Genomic DNA, 22,862 nt, shown 5'->3' with positions numbered 1-22,862 from the left:
AAAGTTATTTGAGGGCTCACAGGTTAAGAGGTCTCAGTCAATATACAGCTGGCTCCATTCCTTGGGGCTCAAGGTGAGGCTAAACATCCTGGCAGCAGAGTGTGTGGTAGAGCAAAGCAGCTCACATGATGATCAGAAAGTAGAGAGAGACTCCACTCGCCAGATACAAAAACATACCCCAAAGGCACACCCCCAGTGACCCACCTTTCAAGTCTAAGTTTTTCAAATCTTTTTTCTCTGCTTTCTTCTCCTGATTATCACAATAAATTTGGCTATAATCTGCCAGCATTATCCATGCCACCACCTGAATGCTATGCTGTCTAGAAAGTTCTTCCACCACAGTAAGGAGTCCTTTGCTTTAAAAATCAGCCTCACATATGGTCTCAGGACATGGGCAAAATGCAGGCAACTTTTCAGCCAGAGCATAACATGAATGGCTTCTACTCCAAATTCCAATAGAGTCCTCCTCTGATTCCTTTTGAGCCCTGTCTTTACTGTCCTTGGTCCTGTAGGTATTCTGGTCTTCTGAGTACCCACCAGAAGTAGAAATTAAGCTCTGCTTACAAGAGTCTAAACCATTTCCAGCTTGTACTACTAAGCATCTCAAAATTCCTCCCACCAATTCTAAGAGCTCCAAAAGCTTCTGAACCACATGGTCAGGTTAATTACAGCAACAACCCCACTCCTGGTACCAGTTTCTGTTTTAGTCAGCTTTTCCACTTTTGTGACTAAAAGAACAACTGTAGAAGAGGAAGAGTTTATTTGAGGGCTTATGGGTTTCAGAAGTCCCAATCTATAGACTGCTGGCTCCTTTCCTTGGGGGCTTGAGATGAGGCAGAGCAACATGGTAGAAGAGTGTGGTGGAGGAAGGCAGCTCACATGATGATCAGGAAGCAGAGGGACTTCACTCCTAAGATATAAAATGCATACCCCAAATACAAGCCTCCAGCTATACCGGAACGGTCTTCAGTTACCACCCAGTTAATCCTATCAGGGGGATTAATTTGCTAATTGGGTTAAAGTTCTAATAGCCCAATCATTTCTTCTCTAAGCCTTCTTGGCTTTTGGGGAACACCATCCAAATCATAATACAATTCAAAATCATAACCATTAGTAAGAAAAATTAAAGTTAATATGGTTCCTCAGTAGTATAAAAATATAGTATGTGCTTTCCTAACAATAAAATTTCTTGTATAGGACCTAAGTGTGATTTAGGCTTATTTGTCAATTTATTTTTTTTTACTATTTTTTTGCATGACATGTATTTATTAACCAGCTAAAAATTGACTTATATAATGTAAAGTTAATATAAATTTTGATAGTACTTTCGACCCTGACAGTACTTTAGACCCTATCATTTTTATAGCTATCAGTAAGTTAGGGATAGAAGATTAGTATGTGTTTTATGTCCCACTTACTGCTACCAGAACCCTGTGACTATTTAGGGGCTGTGTAATTGATTCCCTAACTTTCTAAATTCATAGAATTGTTAGTAATTCTTTTGTTTCAAGCCATCTACTTTTGTAAAAAGAGTTTAGTTATGACAAGAAAAATTTGTCTAACTAAAATATATCCACATTGTAGACAATAGTAAATAACTTTATTATCAACTCAAGTTATAGTAAAAAGAATTAAGCTTATTTATTTATTTAATAAGGGAAAGGGATATAACCCAGTGGTAAAGTGCCCCAAGGTTCAATCTCTATACCAAAAACAAAACAACCTAAGTCAGCAGGATGATTTGAATAATCTTTTTGAATTGTTATTTTTTTGTTGTATGTAATATCAAATTTATCCAACAAAAATATATCATGTACCTGTTATGTACAATGTGCTAGTCATTGGGGATACAATGTGCAAGTCATTGGTAGTATTTTAATTTTTTGGAGGGTGAAAAATATATAATTTTTAAAAGTCTTAAAAGTAAACCTTATTCTTCAAGGAAATAAACTTAAAAATATGCTAACATGTAAAAATGTATTTAACATAGTAAGGTCTATGCTATATATAAATTGTTTTCTTTGGTTATATATCAAGTTTGAGTCAATACGAAGATGAATAGTAAGTATTATGTGATAAAAGAGAGGAGGAGAAAATGTAACCATAACTAGTGATATAATCTGGTTATTATTGCCAACACATAAGACAGCAACAACTTCAAGTGATATTGGAGAAAGTCCATTAAATTAAATAGATGACAAAGGTAAAATGTTTTGTGAATTTATGCTTTGTCTATGCAAGCCACTTGATGGCTTATTTCATTCTGTTTGTGTATTTAATGATTTATGGTTAACTGCTTCGAGCTTCAACTAGCATTGCTTTATTCTTTGTACTTAACTAAAAAATAACTTATAAAAGGAAAAACCTGGGACTAGATGATATACGTGGGGAGGCAGTGAAGTCCCAAGGATAATGTCTCTTTACTATCTTTACTAAGATAAGGGCAGCAGTGAGTTGGTTTCTGATACTATTGAACTTGGTTAAATATTGGGGGTATTAGAACTTACTTTTAAAGATTCTGTGATGTAAGAGTCATAGGGAAAAAATGACCATTTATTGGATGTCTGCTATGTATCAAGCTGTGTATTGTTTGTTATCTCATTAATGCTTACAAAAACACTATGAGAAAGGTAGTCAAATTTATCACTGAAAAGAAATGAAAATTTGGGAGGTTAAAATAAATTGCCCAAGGTTATATCATTAGTTAGTGTTGGAATTTTTATGTAAGCCCATTATTTCAGATTCTAGACCCTATGTCGAGGCTTTACTATGTTCCAAAAACCTAAGTACTTCGCTTGGAAAATATGAAGTGCAGCAATATTATTCCTGCCTCATTTATAATGTTCTTAGATTTAAGAACATTTTAAAAGCCCAATCTCTTTTTTCTTTTCTCTTATTTGTTCTAACCTAGAATGTCTTATTCTTGGGCTGTAGCAGTGGACAATTTAAGAAGAAGTATACCCACTCTAAAGGGACTGTGAGTTTTATTGCTGCCTTAAAAAAATAATTTCCCCAAAACAAAAATTCTTTAAATTGACTAATCTCAATAAACCTGCATGTGAGAATGACACTAAATTTGCTCATTTTTTTGACTCAGCATCTCTTATCCAACTTGCTTTTCTTTCTCTCCCCTTGTACTTCTCTTCTACCCCAACTTACTTCTAATTTCTTGTTTCTATTTGATTCTAGCATAGTAGCAACCATTTCTCTGGATTTGGCTTGTCTGTTCATAGTAGGCTTCTAACATAAATTTTCTAGGAAGATGTAACAAAACTATGAAATAGGTTAAATGTGCATAGTAGGTGTGCTATTTTTTATAAGAAATGATAACTTCAGAGAAAAAAATGAAAAGGTTGTATTATGTAAAACCACCACAAATAAAGAGATTGCAGGAGAAATTTGAAAGGGTTAGAGTAAGTGATAAATCATCCAGAGTGTTAGTGTTTGCAATCACGTCTAATCATTGTCTTTATTTTGAAAAGTTGTTATTAAGATTTAACATTTGTATTTGCTGAAAATAATTTAGTGTTGGCACCATTATTTTAAGATAATTTACAAAAAAGGCTTTTACACATTTTAGAAGTTCTTTGCATAATTTTAAATCATTTACGTATGCATGGAGTTAAAGAATAGTATCACTTTTGGTAGTGTCAGGAAACCCATTTGATTTCATATTTATACAGTGTTCTAAGAAATATAATCTTTTAGAAATTACAGTTGTAATTTTTTTCTTAGTTTTGTCTGCTAATAGAGAATTGGTTGAAATTTTTCTTTACAACTTTAACTGTTACCAATTTAAAAGGTGGTGTATTAGCATATAACTTAAGAAACAAGTTTAACAGAAGCCATTAGTAACTCAAAAAATTAGATATAGATTTAGATATATCAAGGATTAACCATCAAGAATGAAATTTTCCTAAGAATGTTATTTTCTTTTTTGAATCCTGATATGAAGCTGTGTTAGATTTCATAAGAGCAGTAGCAGCAATGCTAGCTAAAAATGTATAGCCCCTGTTTGAAATATTAAAGATAGTAAGGAGAATATGGATCAGAAAGACATGCAGACATGCAATTTTTTTTTCCTTATAACTTTTTTCACTTAAATTGGAACTAGTACCTGAGAGATGTGCCTACTAAGTAAGATGTCTTGGCTAAGTTGACTGACTTACTTAGAATTTATCAGTTCTGAAGAAGACTATTTATTTCTTTATTGTGAATCATACACTTAACAAACAGTTTTATATTATCAATTCATAGGGCATCCTACTATGAAATTTCAGTTGATGATGGCCCGTGGGAAAAACAGAAGAGCTCAGGGCTCAATTTGTGTACTGGAACGGGATCCAAGGCCTGGTGAGTAGTTTGGGATGTTGCTTATCAAGATTTGTGAAATATTTTAAGTGATGTAACTTATTTGGCACCTCATAGTTGGGCATCTAAGGTCTCTGGTGCATAAGAGGTAGCTGGTGTTATTGTGTAGGTTTGGCACAGTTTCTGATTCACTCACCACCTGGGTCTAGTAGTCCTGCCTAGACTTCTTGGGTTATGCCTGCAACTTGGATTGGTCATTATTGGGCCTACTGCACTAGGTTTACAAAGATATAAAAGGAAATGGGAAGCGGTTTGGGATATTATATACTTTTTAAATGTTAAGAATATTTTAAATAGTAAATGAACACAAAGTATGATACAAAAAGAGGCTGGGAGCTGGAAACCTGTAGACCCACTACTTAAGGAAGCTGAGGTAGGAAGATCTCAATCTCTTGAGCCCAGGAGATTGAGGCCAACCTGGGTAACAGAGACCCTGTTTCAAACCAAAGGAAACATGCAGATTCCACCCAAACATATTTGTGACTGTCTTCTTTCCCAAGAACATACTCATATTCTAAAATTATTTGTTAGATAGAATGTTAATGGACATCAAATCCAACACATTTAAAACTGAACTTAGTTTTTCTTTCCATGTTCCCTGTGTTGCTTAATACCATCAGTATTTAACCATCTCTATGCTCCAGAGAAAAAACATCACTTCTCAAAACCTTGCTCTGACCTTTCCGTCTTCCCATTCTTCTCTCTGTATAGCCTCGTCTCTAATCCAGCTCATTGCATATCCCAAATATTTGCTCATCTTTTTCAGTTCCTACTGCAGCTTCTTTTGTCCAGGCCCCCATCTTTTTAGTGGATGTCTTTTGTGTCTCATTCTTCTGATTGTCTTCTACACACTATTAACAGAGTAGTAACTTCTAAAGTGTAGATAGATTTGCCTCTGTGTGTTCTGCCTTAAAACTTTTCATTGACCCCTGACTGTGTTCATATTAGTTATCATGTAAGGCTTTTAAAATGTGGCCATGGGTACCTTACTGGCCTTATTCCTGCCCTTACCCCTACTCATCACTAGCTGCAGATACCACAGGCTATTTGCAATTCTCAGCACATATTTTGTTCTCTCTTGCCTTTTTGTTTTTGCTCAATGCAAGTTTTTCCTACTTTGAATGTCTGAGCACTCTCAACTTTGCATCCACTAGCTAAAAAATCCAGTCTTCATTCTCCTTATGAAATCTTCATCAACACACAGTTCCTTTCATAAGCACAATGAATTAATCCCCCTTTTGTCCTTCCCTAGCACTTCTCTCATAGTGCTGTTATGGCATCTGTCACATTCTTAGTAATCCAATATGCTAATACCTAGCTAGTTTGAACAACTTTAGGGATTTGAGATGGTGACTACTGTTGTTTTCCTCTGTGTGTGTGTGTGTGTGTGTGTGTGTGTGTGTGTGTGTACACATAGTGCCTAATATATATTTACTCAAATATTTTTTTCGAATAAATGACTATAAGCTCACAATAATAGTTAAACCAGTATTATCAAAGTGATTTTAAGTTTGGATGGTTTAATTTAGAGTTTTATTGCCTACTTTTTCAATATGACTTTTAAAACTTTTTATTGTAGAAAATTTTCAATTGATGTAAGAGTAGACAAAGTAATGTAATGAATCCCCATGTATCCATTAGGCAGTTTAGTAATTATCAACTAATGCCCAATGTTGTTTCCTCTGTGTACTAGCCTGACCTATGTCTTCTGTCCCATGGTATTTTGAAGTAATTTTCAGATATTGTCTAATTTCATTTATTATATCATTTGTCAAATTAAGTAACTTTGTATCTTTTAAGGAAAAACTTAGTTGTTGCCAAATAAAATAATATTTTGGGAAAAATAAGTATTATTTTAAAAGATAGGTTAACATTTCATTTTCCTGAGGGCTAGTTGAGAGGAACATATCTAAAATTTTTCCATAGTTATTTAAAGAAAAATTTAATCATCTAATATCCCATAAAAATTATTTTATGACTTTCTCACAGATTAAATTGGAAACATTGCAACTAACCACTTTCATTTGTCATAGCAGCAGTTTCTATTGAACATGGTGTGCACTTGTTGAAAATTGGAGTAAGAATTAGAAATAGTTCCCCAGGTTCTTTCTCTTTTCCCCCAGTATTCTTATCCATAAGAATGTGAATTGTGTCATAATTAAAAAAGTACTTGCCTGTGAGTTAGGAGTGCTGGTTAAACTGCTATCCTAGTTTTGCAACCATACACATTTCCTTACCTGCAAGATGAGAGAAATGGAACAGGTGCAATAATATTACTTCTGAACTTCTTTGATTCTGTAAGTTTATAGTCTATGCATTATAATACAAGCTGTCAGTTATTTAGCCCTTGCTACTTTGTACTGTACTAGATGCTTTTCATGCATTAATTCTTATAGAAGTCTTAAAAAGATACAGTAATATCTCCCTTTTATAAAGGAAGATGGTAAGCTTAGCAAGGATAAATGTTAAGGCCCAAAGTCATGTAACTCCTTCAGAACTTTGATGCAAGCACAGGTGTGCTTGACTGAAAAACCAGTGCTTTTTTCACTGTATCACTGTTAATTGTGCTACCTTATAAAGGAGAGTCAGCTTTTAAGTAGAGAAGAAGAGGGGTTCTAAGCCATCTCCAGAGGTCACACAATTGAAGGATGAGTCTTTAGGTTGTTGTCTTGGTCCATTTTGTTTTACTGTAACAGAACAACATAGACTGGGTAATTTATAATGAATAGCTCTATTTCTCACAGTTATAGAAGCTGTAAAGTTCAATATCAAGATATTGAAATCTGGTAAGAGCTTTTTTGCTGTGTTATTCCATCATGGAAGGTAGAAGGGTGACAGAGAGGGGACTGAATTCATCTTTTTATCAGGAACTCACCCTTGAGATAACAGCATTAACCTACTTGTGATTGCAGAGCCTTAGATATAATCACCTCTTAAAGCTCAACATTGTTGTACTGGGATTAAGTTTCTGATATATGAATTTGGGGGATGTATTCAAACCATAGCAGTTTTATTGAAGAATTGTTAAGATAAGCTTGCAAATCTTGGTGAAATAGTGCTTTTACTAAAGGCAGTGGGACTTTGACTTTCTGCCCTGGAGTGTAATTTTGATAGTTTTAGTTTTCCAATTTCCAGTAATGAGAAGAATATAAAGAATGACAACCGCTGTAATGCTCACCCTTTACATGCACCTGTTAGTCCTGTGTCTGTGTTGCATTTGGATAAGTAAGATTTAGTTTAGAATCTTACTTATCCAAATGCAAGAATAATAGGTTTTAATCTGCACTGCTTATTAAAACCTATTATCACCTGTGCTTTAATAGAGCTCTCTTAACTCTATCCTATTCCTGTCACCTTAGAGGCTCTTTGTCCTATATAACTTGTTTCTTCCTACATGTTCTGCCTCCTCCTCCCCATTTCTGATGATTTTTTTTTTTTGCTATGCTTGATCTTCTCTTAATAAAATGCCAGGGAGAAGAGAAGCCCCAAGGGTCATAGGGGTTGGGGGAAAGCTAGACATTTCTATATATCCTGATGTTTTAGCACACTTCTATTTCTGAGCACTTTTTTGGTTCCAAGGTAATTACGTTATTTAATTTCTCATAAATACTCTCAACGTATATGATTTTAATTTAACAATATAAAATGCCTTGGAAGTTAACTGACTTGCTCCCGACTGTGAGGCTAATAAATGTTGAAGCCAGTCTTAACTTTAAACTGCAAAGTTCTAAGGAGACATTGAAAAGCAAAGATCAGTGTAATCTATTTCTTGTTCTCTTCTTTTAATTTTTTGTTGAGGTGGGGGTACCTGGTATTGAACTCAGGGGCATTCAACCACTGAGCCACATCCCCAGCCCTATTGTATATTTTATTTAAAGACTGGGTCTCATTGAGTTACTTAGCATCTCGATTTTGCTGAGGCTGATTTTGAACTCTTGATCCTCCTGCCTCAGCCTCCCTAGCCACTGGGATTACAGGCATGCACCACCGTGTCTGGCTCTTCTTTTAATTCTTGATAGAGAAAAGTTTGTTTTCTTAAGTGACCTCAGTCTTTGTCTTCAAAAAGAAATGTGGAAATGTAGGACTCAAGTTAGCTAACTTTTTGTATGTAACTAATAAACTCCAAATCTCAGTGGTTTAACATAATAGAAGTTTATTTCTTGTTCTCATAAAATACAGAGTGGGTATTCCCAATTGACAGGTGGCTCCCCTTCAAGTGGTTATATAGGGGGCCAGGTTCCTTCCATTCTGTAACTCTGCCATCTTTTAGACACAGCTCTTGAAGTCGTTGTACTCATCTATGTCAAGCCACAAGAGGAGGAAAACCATGGAGGGTTTCCTGGGAGGCTGGAGAGCCAGGCTTGGAAGTGTCATCTATCATGATTCTTTTAGCTAGAACTCAGTCACGTGATTATTTGGCCAGAGGAACTAGAAAATAAAGCCTAACTATGTGTCCATGGAAGAAAAAAATTACAGGGAATTTCATCTTTGCATTTCTAGAAATTGTTCCACAGGGGTGGGGTATAGTGATTGTCCTGCATACCAAGTGCCCCTGAGCTCTCCCCTTATTGCAGTTCTCTGCCAAGATAATTACATTATTTAATTTTCCACAAATACTTTGGAGGTATGTGATAATTACATTATCTAGTTTCTCACAAATACTCTAGAGTGTTTCAGAGTTTCTTCTTAAGACTGTTCCCAGTTCTTCTCCGTACATTCCACACTACTAGACTTAAGAGTGAAGAGGTGTTTCTGTGCATGGAATATTAGTAGCAGATGAAGAAAAGCTCCTCAGCTTACCTTCCATTTTCTTGTCTAAATTTTTAATTTTTTTTGTACCTGGGATTAAAGCCAGGGGTGCCTTATTATAACATCATCAGTCCTTTTTATTTTTATTTTGATATAGGTCTTGTTGAGGCTGATCTTCTTGAGTCACTGGGATTACAGATGTGTGTCATTATGCCTGGTTCAATTTATTATAGGTTATATCTTTAGTAGAGGTTATATCTGATTTCAAATGGAAACTCTTAGAATGGTGAAGATTTTAGAACTAACAAAAAGTATGTTGTGTCCTAGTTAACACCTGTGTAGGCATACTATTGGTCTTTCTTTCCTAAAGATAGTTATGAATTCACTAAGGTCCAGATTACAACCATAGGAAAATAATCTTATCTAGTTGTAATTCACAGGAGTTAGAAATTTATAAAGACTTAAAAAAACTTAAAAAAACTTCTTATAAATTGTCTTTATTATAAGGACATACTAGTCACTGTCTTTTGCCTATTATATATTGTAATTCAAAAGTCTGAGCAAAGGTAGAGAGGCAAGAATGAGGTTGGTGTGGTTGGAATGTGAAATTGGAGTGTAAATTTTACATGTAAATTTTTGTGTATCTATAGTTTTTCTTGAATGTCCAAAGTGTTTTTGCATTTGCATACAAATGTGAATGTATAGAATTAGAGAGTTTAGGGAGTAACTCCTGCATTGAAGTTAAGAGCCACTGATTTAAGTTTAAGTTATGTTGGTTCATAAGTTCATGTAAGAGAAGGTATGAGGCAGTAGAAGTTTAAATTATCTGAATTTTTAAAAAACCTTTCCTTATGATCTTTATAAATGTCAGGACAGGAATATTTGTAAAAGTTATCTATTTTAGGAGCTGGGGTTGTGACTCAGTGGCAGAGTGCTTGCCTAGCATGGGTGAGGCACTGGGTTCGATTCTCAGCACTGCATATAAATGAATAAAACAAAAGTCCATCGACAACTAAAACAATTTAAAAAATTTAAAAAAGATGATCTATTTTGTACTAATATTTACTTTTAAGTGACAGAATTTGGCATCATACAGGTACATTTCTCATCTTCGAGGAAACTATTAAAGTAACATGTTATATAGTACAAAAGGATATATATAGTGAAAAGTTAGTATTTATCATTTCATAGCTCTAGTATGTACACACACCTTATTATAATGCCTCTTGTTTTCTAACTTAATATCTTACTTATCCTTCCACATCAGCATATATATTGGTGGTTTGTTTCTCTTTCTCACTGCATCTGTCTGTGTCTGTCTGTCTCTCTCTTGTTCTCTTGTGCTTTACCACTGAGCTACATCCCCAATCTTTTTTATTTTGAGATAGGGTCTCCTTAAATTGTCTAGGACTTTTCTAAATTGTTACTGGCCTCTTACTTGTGATACTCTTGCCTCAGTCTCCCAGGTAGCTCGGATTAAAGGAGTACACAGCTACACTCAGCAGTTCTTTTTAATATCATATAACTAGTAGCTCTAATATAATTTATTTCATCACCTTCCTCTGGGTGTGTATTTGAGTTGTTTTACAGTTATAAACAGTGCTTCAGTAAGTTTTCCTGTATATATCCATGTGCATTATATTTTGAAGTATATTTTAGGATAAATTGCTAGATTGAGAAGTATGTTCATTTTAAAGTTTGATAGTACATAATTACTTTCCAACTGTAGCTTTTGCATTTCTAACAGTATATGAGAATACTTCTTTTATAATACCTATATCAAAACACTGTCAGTTGTTAACTGTGTTCATTTGTAACAATAATTTCTAAGGATTCTTTGTGTATTAAGTAGATTGTTCACTTTTCATTTTAAGCATGTTTTTAGAATTAATACAAAAAAGAATTATGTGATTTTTGTTTCTAGGTCATTCAATATTAACAGGGTTGCAACTCAGGCTGTGGAAGATGTTTTAAATATTGGTGAGTACCAAAACAGCTATTACATGTTATAACATGGTTGTTATATGCTACATAATGCATATATGATGTGTATTAGTTATTATATGATATAAACTATTTAATGAAGATATTTCCCTTTTTCTCTTTTATTAGCAAAACGACAAGGAAATTTGAATCTTCCATTAAACAGAGAATTGGTAGAGAAAGGTCAGTAACAGATGATATTCATCGTTAATATAAATAACAATTTAGTTTTGAATTAATTTTGAGAATGACAGTGTGGAATATTGTTCAATTAGGAAAGCACAGTACTTTTTTGGATTCAAACGTGCTCTTTAATTCATCCTTTTAAATGTAATTAAATAATATAACTACATTTAAAGTTAACTACATTTAAAGTTTCAAGTTGGACTTTTATTTTGTGAATTTTGTCAACTATGAAATATAACCCTTTTTTAAAAATATTTTTTTACATGTTGATGGACCTTTATTTTATTTATTTGTATTTGGTGCTGAGAATCAAACCCAGTGCCTCACACATACTAGGCAAGTGGTCTACCAGTTAGTTACAACCACAGCCCTAAATATAATCCTTATATCAAAACATTGTAACTGTAGACATGTAATGGGTATAGGAAAATTCATGTCCTCCAAATAGGAAAGGCATGCCTTAATTCAGTGTGCCATTATGGAAGTTTCTTCCTTGTCTGGGTTTATCTTTTCCTGGCTTCATCTCTTTATAAAAGATTCTGTTCTTTGAATTTGAGACCAAAAAGATGATTTTAATTGTGGTTTATCAACTAGCATTAGCATTAAATGTGTATCTAAGGAAGGAAAATTAGACACATATAATAATCAATTCTTAATTATATAATTTAACTTAAAATATAACCATAAAGTAATGATAAAAGTTTAAGGTGACAGATATGCTAATTACCCCGAGTTGATCACTACCCAGTGTATACATGAATCAGAACATCACAGTGTGCCTCATAAATTTATACAAATATGTGTCAAAGACCTGAAAAATATATGTGAAACTGAATTTATGTCAGACATATAAATTATATATATAATGTATATTTTTATCTTAATATATAATAGCTTTATTTAATGGATGTTTTTACTTTGACGATTTGACTGTTTTATTCAAAAGTAGTGGTGAATGCCAGTAATACAATCCCTGTGACAGACATTCCTGGAACTATTGTGAATTTTTCATCAGAGCTAACATGTTTTATGTGATGTATTCCCAAGGAGGCCAATTTTAATTTTTATGGGTAGATGAAGTTTTTTAAAGAGCCAAATATGGTTTTTCAACTTGATAATGCAGAAGTGTTGTGCATTCAGGAGAAACTGTATTTTGAATTTTGAATATTGATCTTTTCCCATGACAGTGAGCTCCAGCTCCCTATTTGCTATAAGATTGGGAGAGGAAATAGTTAATACCCTAGATTCTGTGTCGATATGATGATCAGTGGGTTAGGTGATTTTAATTTATAATATTTTTAACTCATGGTGGGTTTATCAGATGTAATTCTGTTTTAAGTTGAGGAGTATTTGTAATTCACATTATACTTTCATAAAAAAGTAGATTATTTGACAGGCTTGTGATTTTTTTTTTTTTTTTAAACATGGTGCTCAACTAAACTTACTTTCAGGCCTGATTTCTTTATACAGGTGTACCCCCCACTCAAACCTCCTCCTTTTCATCATCTTATTTATTTATTTTTTTATAAAGAGCTTCTTGCTGTGCTGTCCATAGTAGCCTTTAAACTCCTGGGCTCAAGTGATTCTCTTGTTTGATTCTTGAGTAGCTGAGACCACAGCCATGTGCCACTGCACCAGCTTATACAGTTGTCTTTGACCACTTGTACTTTTCATGCCAACCTTCCTGTGCCTCTTGGATGGAGAGAAAGCAGGGCCTATTGATTTCTAGAAATATCTTGAGTAATGACAGTTTCATTGAAGAAAGCATGTTGCCTATCATTGTTTGAGACTGTATTTTATATCACGAGTATTAACATCAACTTTTTGACATGGAGCTCTGGAAAGAACTTGTCAGGAGAATATGACAACTTGAGTTACATTTTTGAGTGTGTCTAACTAGTTCTGTTTCTTCATTACTAGCTTCATAGTAACTTATCCCAGCACCCACCCCCCAACCCAAACTATCTATTTCCATTGTACTGTGGGCTAATAATTGTGGAACCTGATATTTATTTCTAAGGCTTTTCTAAGGCTTTTATTTTTGGTGTTCTTTTAGTGGGATATATGTTGTAAGTGCCAGGAAACTTGCTACCTAACAGACCTTTGAAACAGAATGGCTTTTTAAGTTGGGGATGGCCTTTATATTTTATTTTACCCTTCTCAGAAGTGACTATCCTTTTTGAATGTGCTACTGTTTTTTTCCCCTTTGTAGTAACAAATGAATATAATGAATCACTGCTGTACAGTCCAGAAGAACCAAAAATACTTTTCAGTATTCGAGAACCAATAGCAAACAGAGTTTTCTCAAGCAGTCGTCAGCGTTGTTTCTCCTCAAAGTAAGCATACTTGGTCTGATTTGTGACTCTCTTCATCTCTGTCGTCTGTTAAAATCACATTTGTTTGTAAGAGTATTCAGCTTCATTAGATTCATTTATTTAACTTACTCTATCAGGAAAAGTAGAATCTGTGCAACTAATGAGGTATCATGCTGACCTGGCTAAAACACTTTCTTTCAAATTTATTGTTATTTTAGGGAAACCAAAATTTAAGTGAAAAGAAGGTGTATATTTATTTAATTGGGTGATATTGATTTACTGTATTTTAATGTATCGAGACAATAAGAACAAATTAATACTTGTTTATTGCAGTAATATAGGGGATTGAACCTAGAGGCCCTATACCATTGAGTTACATTCTCAGAGGGCCTCACCCCCTTTTTAAAAAAATTTTCAGAGTCTTGTTAAATTGCTGTTAATTGACCTTATATAGTTAATTGACCTCATATTGTGATCCTTTTGCTGCAGGCTTCCAAGTACCTGGGAATAATAGGTGTGTGCCACTGTGCCTGGCTCACAAAGTTAGAGTAGGATTCATTTCTTTTTTTCTATTTTTGATATGAGGGATTGAATGCAGGGGCATTTTAACACTGAGCTACATTTCCAGCTCTTTTTTCAAAAAATTTTTCCATATAGGGTTTCACTAAGCTGCCTAGGGCCTCACTAAATTGCTGAGGCTGACCTCTATCTTATGATCCACCTGCCTCAGCCTCCCAACTTTGCTGGAATTACTGGTGTACACCACATGGTTGGAGTGGGGTTCATTTCTGTCACCTTTTCCCTAAAAGTGACTCCATAATAAATTTAATTATACTAGATTTAAGAATTTCTAATAATCAAAAGATACTATTAAGGAAAAGGCAAGCTAGAGTGAGAAAGATATTTGCAAAACTTATCTGCAGCAATGGGCTTATAGCCAGAATAGATGTACAGGTTGAACATCCCATCTGAAAATCTAGATTTTAATGCTTCAGTTTCCTACACTTTGTGAGCACAGACATGAAGATACAGGTGGAAAATTATATAACCGATGTCAAAAATGCATACATTCTAGAAATATTGTATACATTTACCTGCAGTCTATGTATATATAAGGTCTACATAAAACAATCGAATTTTGTATTTAGAATTGGGTCCCAAGTCCATGATATGTCATTATTTGTATATAAATATTCCAAAATCTGAAAAAATCTAAAATCCAAAACTTGTCTGGTTCCAAGCATTTTGGATAAGGGATACTCAACCTGTATATAAAAATTTCTGCAAATCAATGAAAAGGTAGCCAAACCAGTAGAAAAAGCACCAAAAGTCTTAAGCATTTCACAAAAAGTGGGTATCCAGTAAGCATGAGAAAGGTGCTTGACATTATTGTTCATCCAGGAAATGAAAATTAAACTGATGTACTATGATTCCTGTTATATAAATGTTATTTTTACACATTTTACTAAAGTTTAAGAACAGATAAAACTATTACTACTGTGGTGTTAGAAATTAGAATGGTGGATATGCTTGGGAAAGAAGAAGGCAACTGGGAGAGGGCACTGATTTCCTGATTTGGGTGACATTTATGTAAGTTTGTCAGTTAAGCTGTATCTTACTGATTTGGGCCTCCTCTATGTGTTAACCATAAGTAAAAAATTTACATGAAAATAACATTCTTGTTTAACATTTAACATATTTGTAATGGTAATAACTTAGCAGTCATATGAAAACAGCCTGTTAGTTCCATCAGCTCTGCACTTCTTCACTGATAAATATTGGGTACTATCTGGAACATATAAATTTTGAGACTTTGATAATATGCCTATATTATTTATGTGGTTGCTAATTCTCTCATGCCAAAGAGCAACTTAACTGTTAAAATCAAGCTGAAATTATTTGCTAATTTAGATAAAAATTTAAATAAATTATTGTTTAGGGTTAAGGAAACTCAATATTTAATGTTTCCTTCTACTTAGGGTTTGTGTTCGTTCTCGTTGTTGGGATGCCTGTATGGTTGTGGATGGAGGAACTTCTTTTGAATTTAATGATGGAGCAATTGCTTCAATGATGATCAATAAAGAAGATGAGCTTCGAACTGTGCTTCTAGAACAGTGAAGGATTTCCTCAGATTGCAAATTTTGATTACTGGAAAAATATTTTTACTGTGGAAACAGATCATCAGCCATAAAGCTACACTGTTTTTTTTTGTTTTGGTGGCTATTAGGACTGGTTGCTTCTGGGTTCAAAGGTGACAAAGAAAGTGAGATAATAATCTTCTATTGGATTCTGATAGAAAAAAAGATATTCTGTGAGAAAAATGAACTCAATGTATTAGAATTGATAATAGTAAATTTCTCTACTATTTACAATTGTTAACCAAGAGCGTTGGTATCTTTTTGAATTTAGAGAGGCAGGCTTAAATAAAGGATTCATCGTTTAGGATTTAAAAATTTAACTGTACAAGTTAAATTTGACTGTATGTGTGGTAGTTTTTGGGTTTTTTTTTTTTTTTTGCTTCCCTCTCCCTTTGTGGAATATTTTTTTATAGTACCTGTCAAAATTTTTAAAAAATTTTTGATGATGGGGAATTTTGTTAAGTCCTGACATTCACCTAATTGAAGTAGGTTAATGTGTTTTTTAATATGTGCTAAGAATTTTCTAATTCTAGGACACAATGAAGTGGTGACTTTTGATTTAAAAATTTAAATCACTTTTGAAATTGCAGATACTTCCATTTGATGTTCCTTCTAATTAATTTCAACAATACTGGTTGGAATACACCAATGGGACAAAGTCATGATGCTGTTAAAAATGTTTTAATTATCCAGTACCTATTTTGGATCAATTTTTAAAAAATGATTTGAGTCCAATAGGTGTTTTCCATCTGTAAAACTCTCTAATATGGATTCAGGAACTAAAAGTAAGAACTGATGGGACATCTTCTATTAGGAGACATTTTCTATTGGTATTATCTTTAACAAATATTTTCATCTAGTGTTAATATTGTCAGAGGATGGATTAATAAACAAATATGTCTTTGCTTTTCAAAAGCAAGGGCTGTAGCTCAGTATTGAGGTTTTCACTTAATTTCAAATTTTGCATAATAGCTTTGTAGGATAAAATGCCGTGGCTTTTCCCCCCATTATGAGAACTCCTTTATTTTTGGAGGAAATTATTTTATTCTTTAACCCTAGAATTTTCACAGAATGCTCTTACTGCTACAAGATAAAGTGGTATTATCATGCCATTTATTCAGTTGTATATTTTTTTCACTTGATGGTGAAAACAGTTGTCATTGATAAATATTTATGAACCTCACTGTGTCATCTATTCTGTGTCAGGTGCTTGATCTACATTGATGAATGAGACTCTATAGTGTTTGAGACTAGTGACCTCAGAAGTAAAAATTCTGTGAAAGCTAAGATATGTAGTCAGATGAGTGCCCTTAGTTTTGCCAATGATTAACATGTTACTTTTATCCATACTTTTAAAAATGTTAATTTACAACAGTGGTCTAGGTTTTGATGTATAATGGAGAAGAATCTGTTTTTCTCTTAATTAAGAGTACCTGCATAAAGAGTACCTGTGTAGACTCTCAGAGCAAATTTATTGATACATCAGATGGAAATAAAATAAAGATCAGTTTTCCCAGAGCTGGATCTGATTTTTTTTTTCAAAAAATGATATATATAAGAAAGAAGTTAAATTCCATACTATGGATTAACCACTCTAACAGGTTTTAAATACTTTCTTGAAAAAAATGTCAACTCTGCCTTTAATATTGGAAGGAAATCTGATTATTCACATTACCATAGATGTTAATATGTAACATTAATAGGCAATGTGTGAAATTGTTCATATGCCATATTTTTAAAGGTTTTAAGAATACTAACTCTGCTCCATTTGCAATATAACTTCTGCTCCATGGTGGGAATTCATTTCTAAGAGATGAGTGGCAAAAGATGTTAGAATAACAGATGTTTTTTATGAATGAGTTAACCGTTTAATGTCAACTACATGTGAATAAAATTAAATCTTTGTTAGTTCCTTTTTATTTGATTATTTCCTTAACTCATAGATTATTATTTGAAAACCAAGTTTCTTAAAATACTCTTTGAGGTCTGGGGCTGTAGCTCAGAGGCAGAGCATTTGCCTAGCACGTGTTGAGGCACTGGGTTTGATCCATAAACATGAAGAAATAAAGGCATTCTGTCCATATACAGCTACAAACAAACAAAAAACACTGTTTGAAAAGTCTGTCCCCCATATTATATATGTATAATAATATAATACATATTATTATAATAATATGTATTATTCTGTGTCCTATAGACTTTGTTCACTGCTAATCTTTGACACAGAGTGATAATGTTAATCAGAGGGGTGAAGTGCTTACCTGGAAAATGTAGTTTGAAGATAATTTTAACACAATATTTTTGATGTTCTACGTGCATCTATATTCATGGTCCTAGAACCTCAAATCAGGTTTTACCAAATATATAGTCTTCTCTTTTCAATCAGAAAAACCATTCTAAATACTTTAGTGTAAAATATTCACTTGAATTTAAAAATTTTGTCAAATATAAATTTAAGAATAAATTATTGCTCCTTGTTGACCTGTTGCTCACCTGTGAAAATAGCAATGTATATTTAGAACTATTTAATAAAAATTCATTCCATTGCACCAATATCCTTATACTTAAGGATAATTAGCTATTGTGTAATAAAAGATCCCAGGGATTATGTAATAATTAATATGGAAAAAAACTACATAGTGGTGGGGGGATCAAGTAAGTAACTATACTGCTGAACTAAAGAGTTCAGTTATTTTTTCAAATGCAGTTTTTTTATTTTAAACATACTCATGAGGGGCTGGGAGCCGACTTATTTTGTACGATAAGGAAGGTATGAAGTGTTAACTCATAGGTTTTAAGACATTTTTAAGAAAATCGCTAAACAAGGAGGAGTCAGATAAAAATGGGCCAAGGACCTGAAGAAACACTTCTCAGAAGATCAACAAATACATGAAAAACTGTTCATCATCACTAGCAATTAGAGAAATGCAAATCAAAACCACTCTAAGATTTCATCTCACTCCAGTCAGAATGGCAGCTATTATGAAGACAAACAGTTTGGCGAAGATGTGGGGAAAAAGATACTCATACACTGCTGGTGAGACTGCAAATTGGTGCAGCCAATATGGAAAGCAGTATGGAGATTTCTTGGAAAACTAGGAATGGAAACACCATTTGACCCAGCTATCCCTCTCCTTGGTCTATACCCAAAGGATTTAAAAACAACATACTATAGGGACACAGCCACATCAATAGCCTACTGTGAAACCAACCTAGGTGCCCTTCAGTAGATGAATGGGTAAAAAAATGTGGCATATATACACAATGGAATGTTACTCATCATTAAGAGAATAAAATCATGGCATTTGCAGGTAAATGGATGGAGTTAGAGAAGATAATGCTAAGTAAAGTTAGCCAATCCCAAAAAACCAAATGTCAAATATTTTCTTTGATATAAGGAGGCTGATTCATAGTGGGATAGGGAGTGGGAGGATGGGAAAAACAGATGAACTCTACATAGGGCAGAAGATTGAAGCAGAAGGGAGAGGGCAAGGGGTAATTAATGATGGTGGAATGTGATGATCATTACTATCCAAAGTACATGTATGAAGACACGAATTGGTATGAATATACTGTATATACAACCAGAAATACGAAAAATTGTGCTCTATATGTGTAATAAGAATTGTAATGCATTCTGCTGTCATATATAAATAAAAGATAAAAAAGGAAATTACTAAACAAGGAGCCAGAGATAAAAATCATTTAAAATTTGAATGTCTTATTGATTTTTAATGTTCAAAATTGGAACTTAGATTTGTTATTCATTTAGAAAAATATAAAAATATCAGCATTTTTAGTATTTAGGTTCACTAAACAAAAATAACTTATTAAACAAAACAAGCCAATTTATTGCCTAATAAATAAATGACCAATAAGCAAATTGTAAGGGAATTGCAAGAGGGAACTTGAAGATTAAAACTTTGAGACTGTCAATGAAATGCAATGTGTGGACCATGTAGGAGCCTGATCAGAACAAACCCAAGAATGAAAACACTTGAGACACCTCAGATCTTCAACATCATCCTGATATTCAATGCATCAGAATTAATTCAGGAGAATCCCTATCTTTTAAAGGTATATACTGAAATAGTTATGAAATTACAGGTCTGGGTTTTGTTTAAAAATTATCTGTCTAGGGAGTAAAAGGGATGGCAATCATGGATAGTGACTGGTGATGGGTTTGTCATATTCTCTACTTACCCACATGTATTTGACATTTTTCATTAAGAAGCATGGTAGTGAAAATGTATACAAATAAACAAAACTAGGTATTATTAAAAAATCACTATTCTACCATTTGAAAATAGCTTCAAAAGGAACTGAACTTTGGGAAACTTTCTGGGCATAAAATATGAAAGTTTCCTAATGACATTAAGATACACAGATTAAGCTGATCACATCTGTATTTAAAAGTGTTAGTCAAGTTGTTAATAAAAATCAGCTAACACTTTAGTCACATGAATCCAAATGTTTTGTAAATATGACAGTCATTATGAAGTAAAAAGGATGGTGTTTTGTGCTGTTTTATAGAATCTCAGAGGCCTCTGGTCAATTGGCAGCCCACCCTGAATGTTTTTTTATTTTAATGACATACTTAGAAAAGAAAGGATAAAAAGGGATACAACTTGGCTTAAGCACTCATTTTTATAAAAATGTGTTTTATTTTAAAACAAGTTTATAAAAGTAGAAATCACATACAAAAATACAGATTACTCCGACATGTTGGCAAAATAGCTTATGGCTGGACTTGAGTTTGGAAGAATAGGCACTGTATGTTTGAGGGCATCCGGAAGTAAGTCCAACCGGATCCTACCACCAGCCCTTGTCACTAATCTGTAAACAATAATTTCAAGTAGTATTTAGCACTTTTTAGCTAATAAGAAATAGACACATAATCATCTCCTTGTGTAACACTACTTTTAAAATTTTCTTCCTTAGGTCTGAGCAGATAAGGGCACTTCATGCTACTGTTTTTAACATTTAAAATCTTTGATTAAAGTAAAACCAGTTAATAGAAAAATGATGGATTTTGGCTTTTTTGTTACATTTTGCACATATGGGGAGGTCACTGACTTAAAACTAGTGTTTTTGTGATTTTTTAAAAGCAGAACTTGATCTTTTTGCCTTGATGAGAGAGGTTTTTTAAAAAACAAACCCACTCGTATTACTAAAAGGTTCAACACCTGAGTACTAACTCTTACATAGGTGCCAGTGCAGACTGTCCTGAAACTGCATGGAAAATACACTTGCTTCTAGTGTGTACTTCTGATTTACCGGAACAAGCAATTCTTACGATCAATAACCCTATAAAGTGGGTAGTTTCAAACAATTATTGCAAAAGACCATATTTTAAAAAGGCAATTTAAAATACTTGATTCCAGAGTAATATACAAATAAACTTAGCACTAAAGGAAAACAGCAGGCAGTATCAGTTCAGAACTCTTTCAATTTTTCAAGAATAGAGACTGATTAGGTTAATACCACCTTCCTAAAACAAAGCAACTCATTTAAAAGCTAAACAACTCATGTTAACGTAATTTGATTATAAAATTAGAAACCACAATTATATTTCAGGAACACAGTACCTTAGTGATATTAAAGGATACTTAACCTGGCATAGAAAATTACGTCTTGAGCTTTCACATCCTATACCAACTCTATACCTCTGGCCATATGTTTAATTTGTTTGAGAGTTTAAGATGTGGGGATATGTTTCTGTTAAGCTAATTTCAAATCTTAAGATAGAAATGAAATTTTTTTTTAATTCCCAGATACCTTAAATGCTACTATCTTATGACTCTTTAGGTTCAGCTCACCCTACACATAGCTTATTGTTCTTCCAAACTATGTCTTATTAAACAATACTGAAAAATTAAATAGATAAAAAAGTTATCACAAAGGCTATAAAAATCATTAGCCATAAGTCATTTTTTAAGCTTGATTCTAAATAAAACTTGATCCAAAGGGCACTTGGAGAAAATGGCACAAATTTTGCTATGTAAAAAAGTAAATTGAAATCATAGGCTCAAACTCCTAAAATTTCTGATGGCCTACAACTTAGGTTCTTAAGGGCATAGCGTTGACAGAAACTTTTATAGTTATTTAAAAAAAGGCAACACTTCATTGTTTTCCCTTGAAAATGGTTTCCTAATTTACTTGCAGGATAAAGGTTAAGGGAAAACGAATAATAAAAACTAGCCCAGTGTTCAGTAATTGGGCTTCCTGCCTACTTTCCCCATTCCAAAGGAAGAGGAGACACCATCCTACAAGAAATAATTTCATAGACAGCTGGGCTTTTGCAGTGTCAGTCGGCACCTGATGCCCCATATCTCCTGGTTCTTTTTGTTTCCGACAGTTGGCCTGGCAATGGTGGTGAAATAGGAGCAATTAATTTGCAGATGAGGAAGGGCTTCCCGTAACAGTTGAAGAGTACCATCTGGCACGATTCCAAAAACTTGTAGTGTTTTTAGTGTGGGAATTTCTCCAAGTTCACTGGAAAGGAAGAAAGATACTTTTAGAGGAGCAATATCTAGGGAAACTATTGACTCACTACATGGCCCAGTTTTTACTTTTGTACCACATTTCACAAAATGCAAATTGGAAGCAATTCACAGTAAATGATTTGAGGAAATGTAAAGGTGGAACAACCTGGAAATCATACCTGTGCCTTTGCTAAATGAGACTCCTAACAACCTTAGAATCCTCTCCAAGATTTATTTGAAATCCAACTGTGTTTGCTTCCTTTCTCCATTCTTGACCTCAAAGGGGTTACTGTGCTGTGAGGCAGCAAGCTCGTGATGATTAACATAAATGTTTTGCTGTGGAACCACCACAGACGGTGGTGGATTTTAAGGATGTGGACATGACCTTCATTTGAAAGACGCTCCAACTCTCAAAAGATTTCAGCAGGGTTTTTGATAATAGTTCACAGTGAACAGGTCCACTATATGTGATGAAACTTACCAGTGACTTCCCCAAGATCATGGAGTTGGGTGCAGATTAAGAGAAAAAAAAAATCTCACTTTTCTAGAAGGCAGGAGCCTCTTAAAGCTGTTCTATGTATTACCATTTTACCTATCACAGGTAGGTGAGTCAGTCCCCTTCTTCGGTGTTTTAT

General features: G+C 33.7%; 2 protein-coding genes across 9 annotated transcripts in view; one reads left to right on the top strand and one right to left on the bottom strand.

The window, feature by feature from the left end:
- The window catches only part of Nadk2 (NAD kinase 2, mitochondrial), a 46,768-nt gene extending 29,508 nt beyond the window's left edge, over window positions 1-17,260 (top strand). For 2 of the 3 annotated variants that reach the window (XM_005325633.5, XM_040273726.2), the window contains 6 exons: window positions 2,912-2,977; window positions 4,258-4,353; window positions 11,045-11,100; window positions 11,233-11,286; window positions 13,502-13,625; window positions 15,584-17,260. In XM_005325633.5, coding sequence (XP_005325690.1) covers window positions 2,912-2,977; window positions 4,258-4,353; window positions 11,045-11,100; window positions 11,233-11,286; window positions 13,502-13,625; window positions 15,584-15,722 — 535 coding nt within the window. In that variant the 3' untranslated portion in view covers window positions 15,723-17,260. The remainder of the gene's footprint in view (window positions 1-2,911; window positions 2,978-4,257; window positions 4,354-11,044; window positions 11,101-11,232; window positions 11,287-13,501; window positions 13,626-15,583) is intronic. The other variant, XM_005325634.5, reaches the window with a different exon arrangement.
- A 3,123-nt stretch (window positions 17,261-20,383) lies between these two features.
- Skp2 (S-phase kinase associated protein 2) overlaps window positions 20,384-22,862 on the bottom strand; it is a 29,003-nt gene continuing 26,524 nt past the window's right edge. For 5 of the 6 annotated variants that reach the window (XM_078017456.1, XM_078017452.1, XM_078017453.1 and 2 more), the window contains one exon: window positions 20,384-22,237. In XM_078017456.1, coding sequence (XP_077873582.1) covers window positions 22,024-22,237 — 214 coding nt within the window. In that variant the 3' untranslated portion in view covers window positions 20,384-22,023. The remainder of the gene's footprint in view (window positions 22,238-22,862) is intronic. The other variant, XR_013424093.1, reaches the window with a different exon arrangement.

This window comes from Ictidomys tridecemlineatus, chromosome 1, assembly GCF_052094955.1.
Source record: "Ictidomys tridecemlineatus isolate mIctTri1 chromosome 1, mIctTri1.hap1, whole genome shotgun sequence".
Lineage (NCBI taxonomy): Eukaryota > Metazoa > Chordata > Mammalia > Rodentia > Sciuridae > Ictidomys > Ictidomys tridecemlineatus.
The sequence above is the reverse complement of the archived record's forward strand: the minus strand, read 5'-3'. Positions and strand labels throughout refer to the sequence as shown.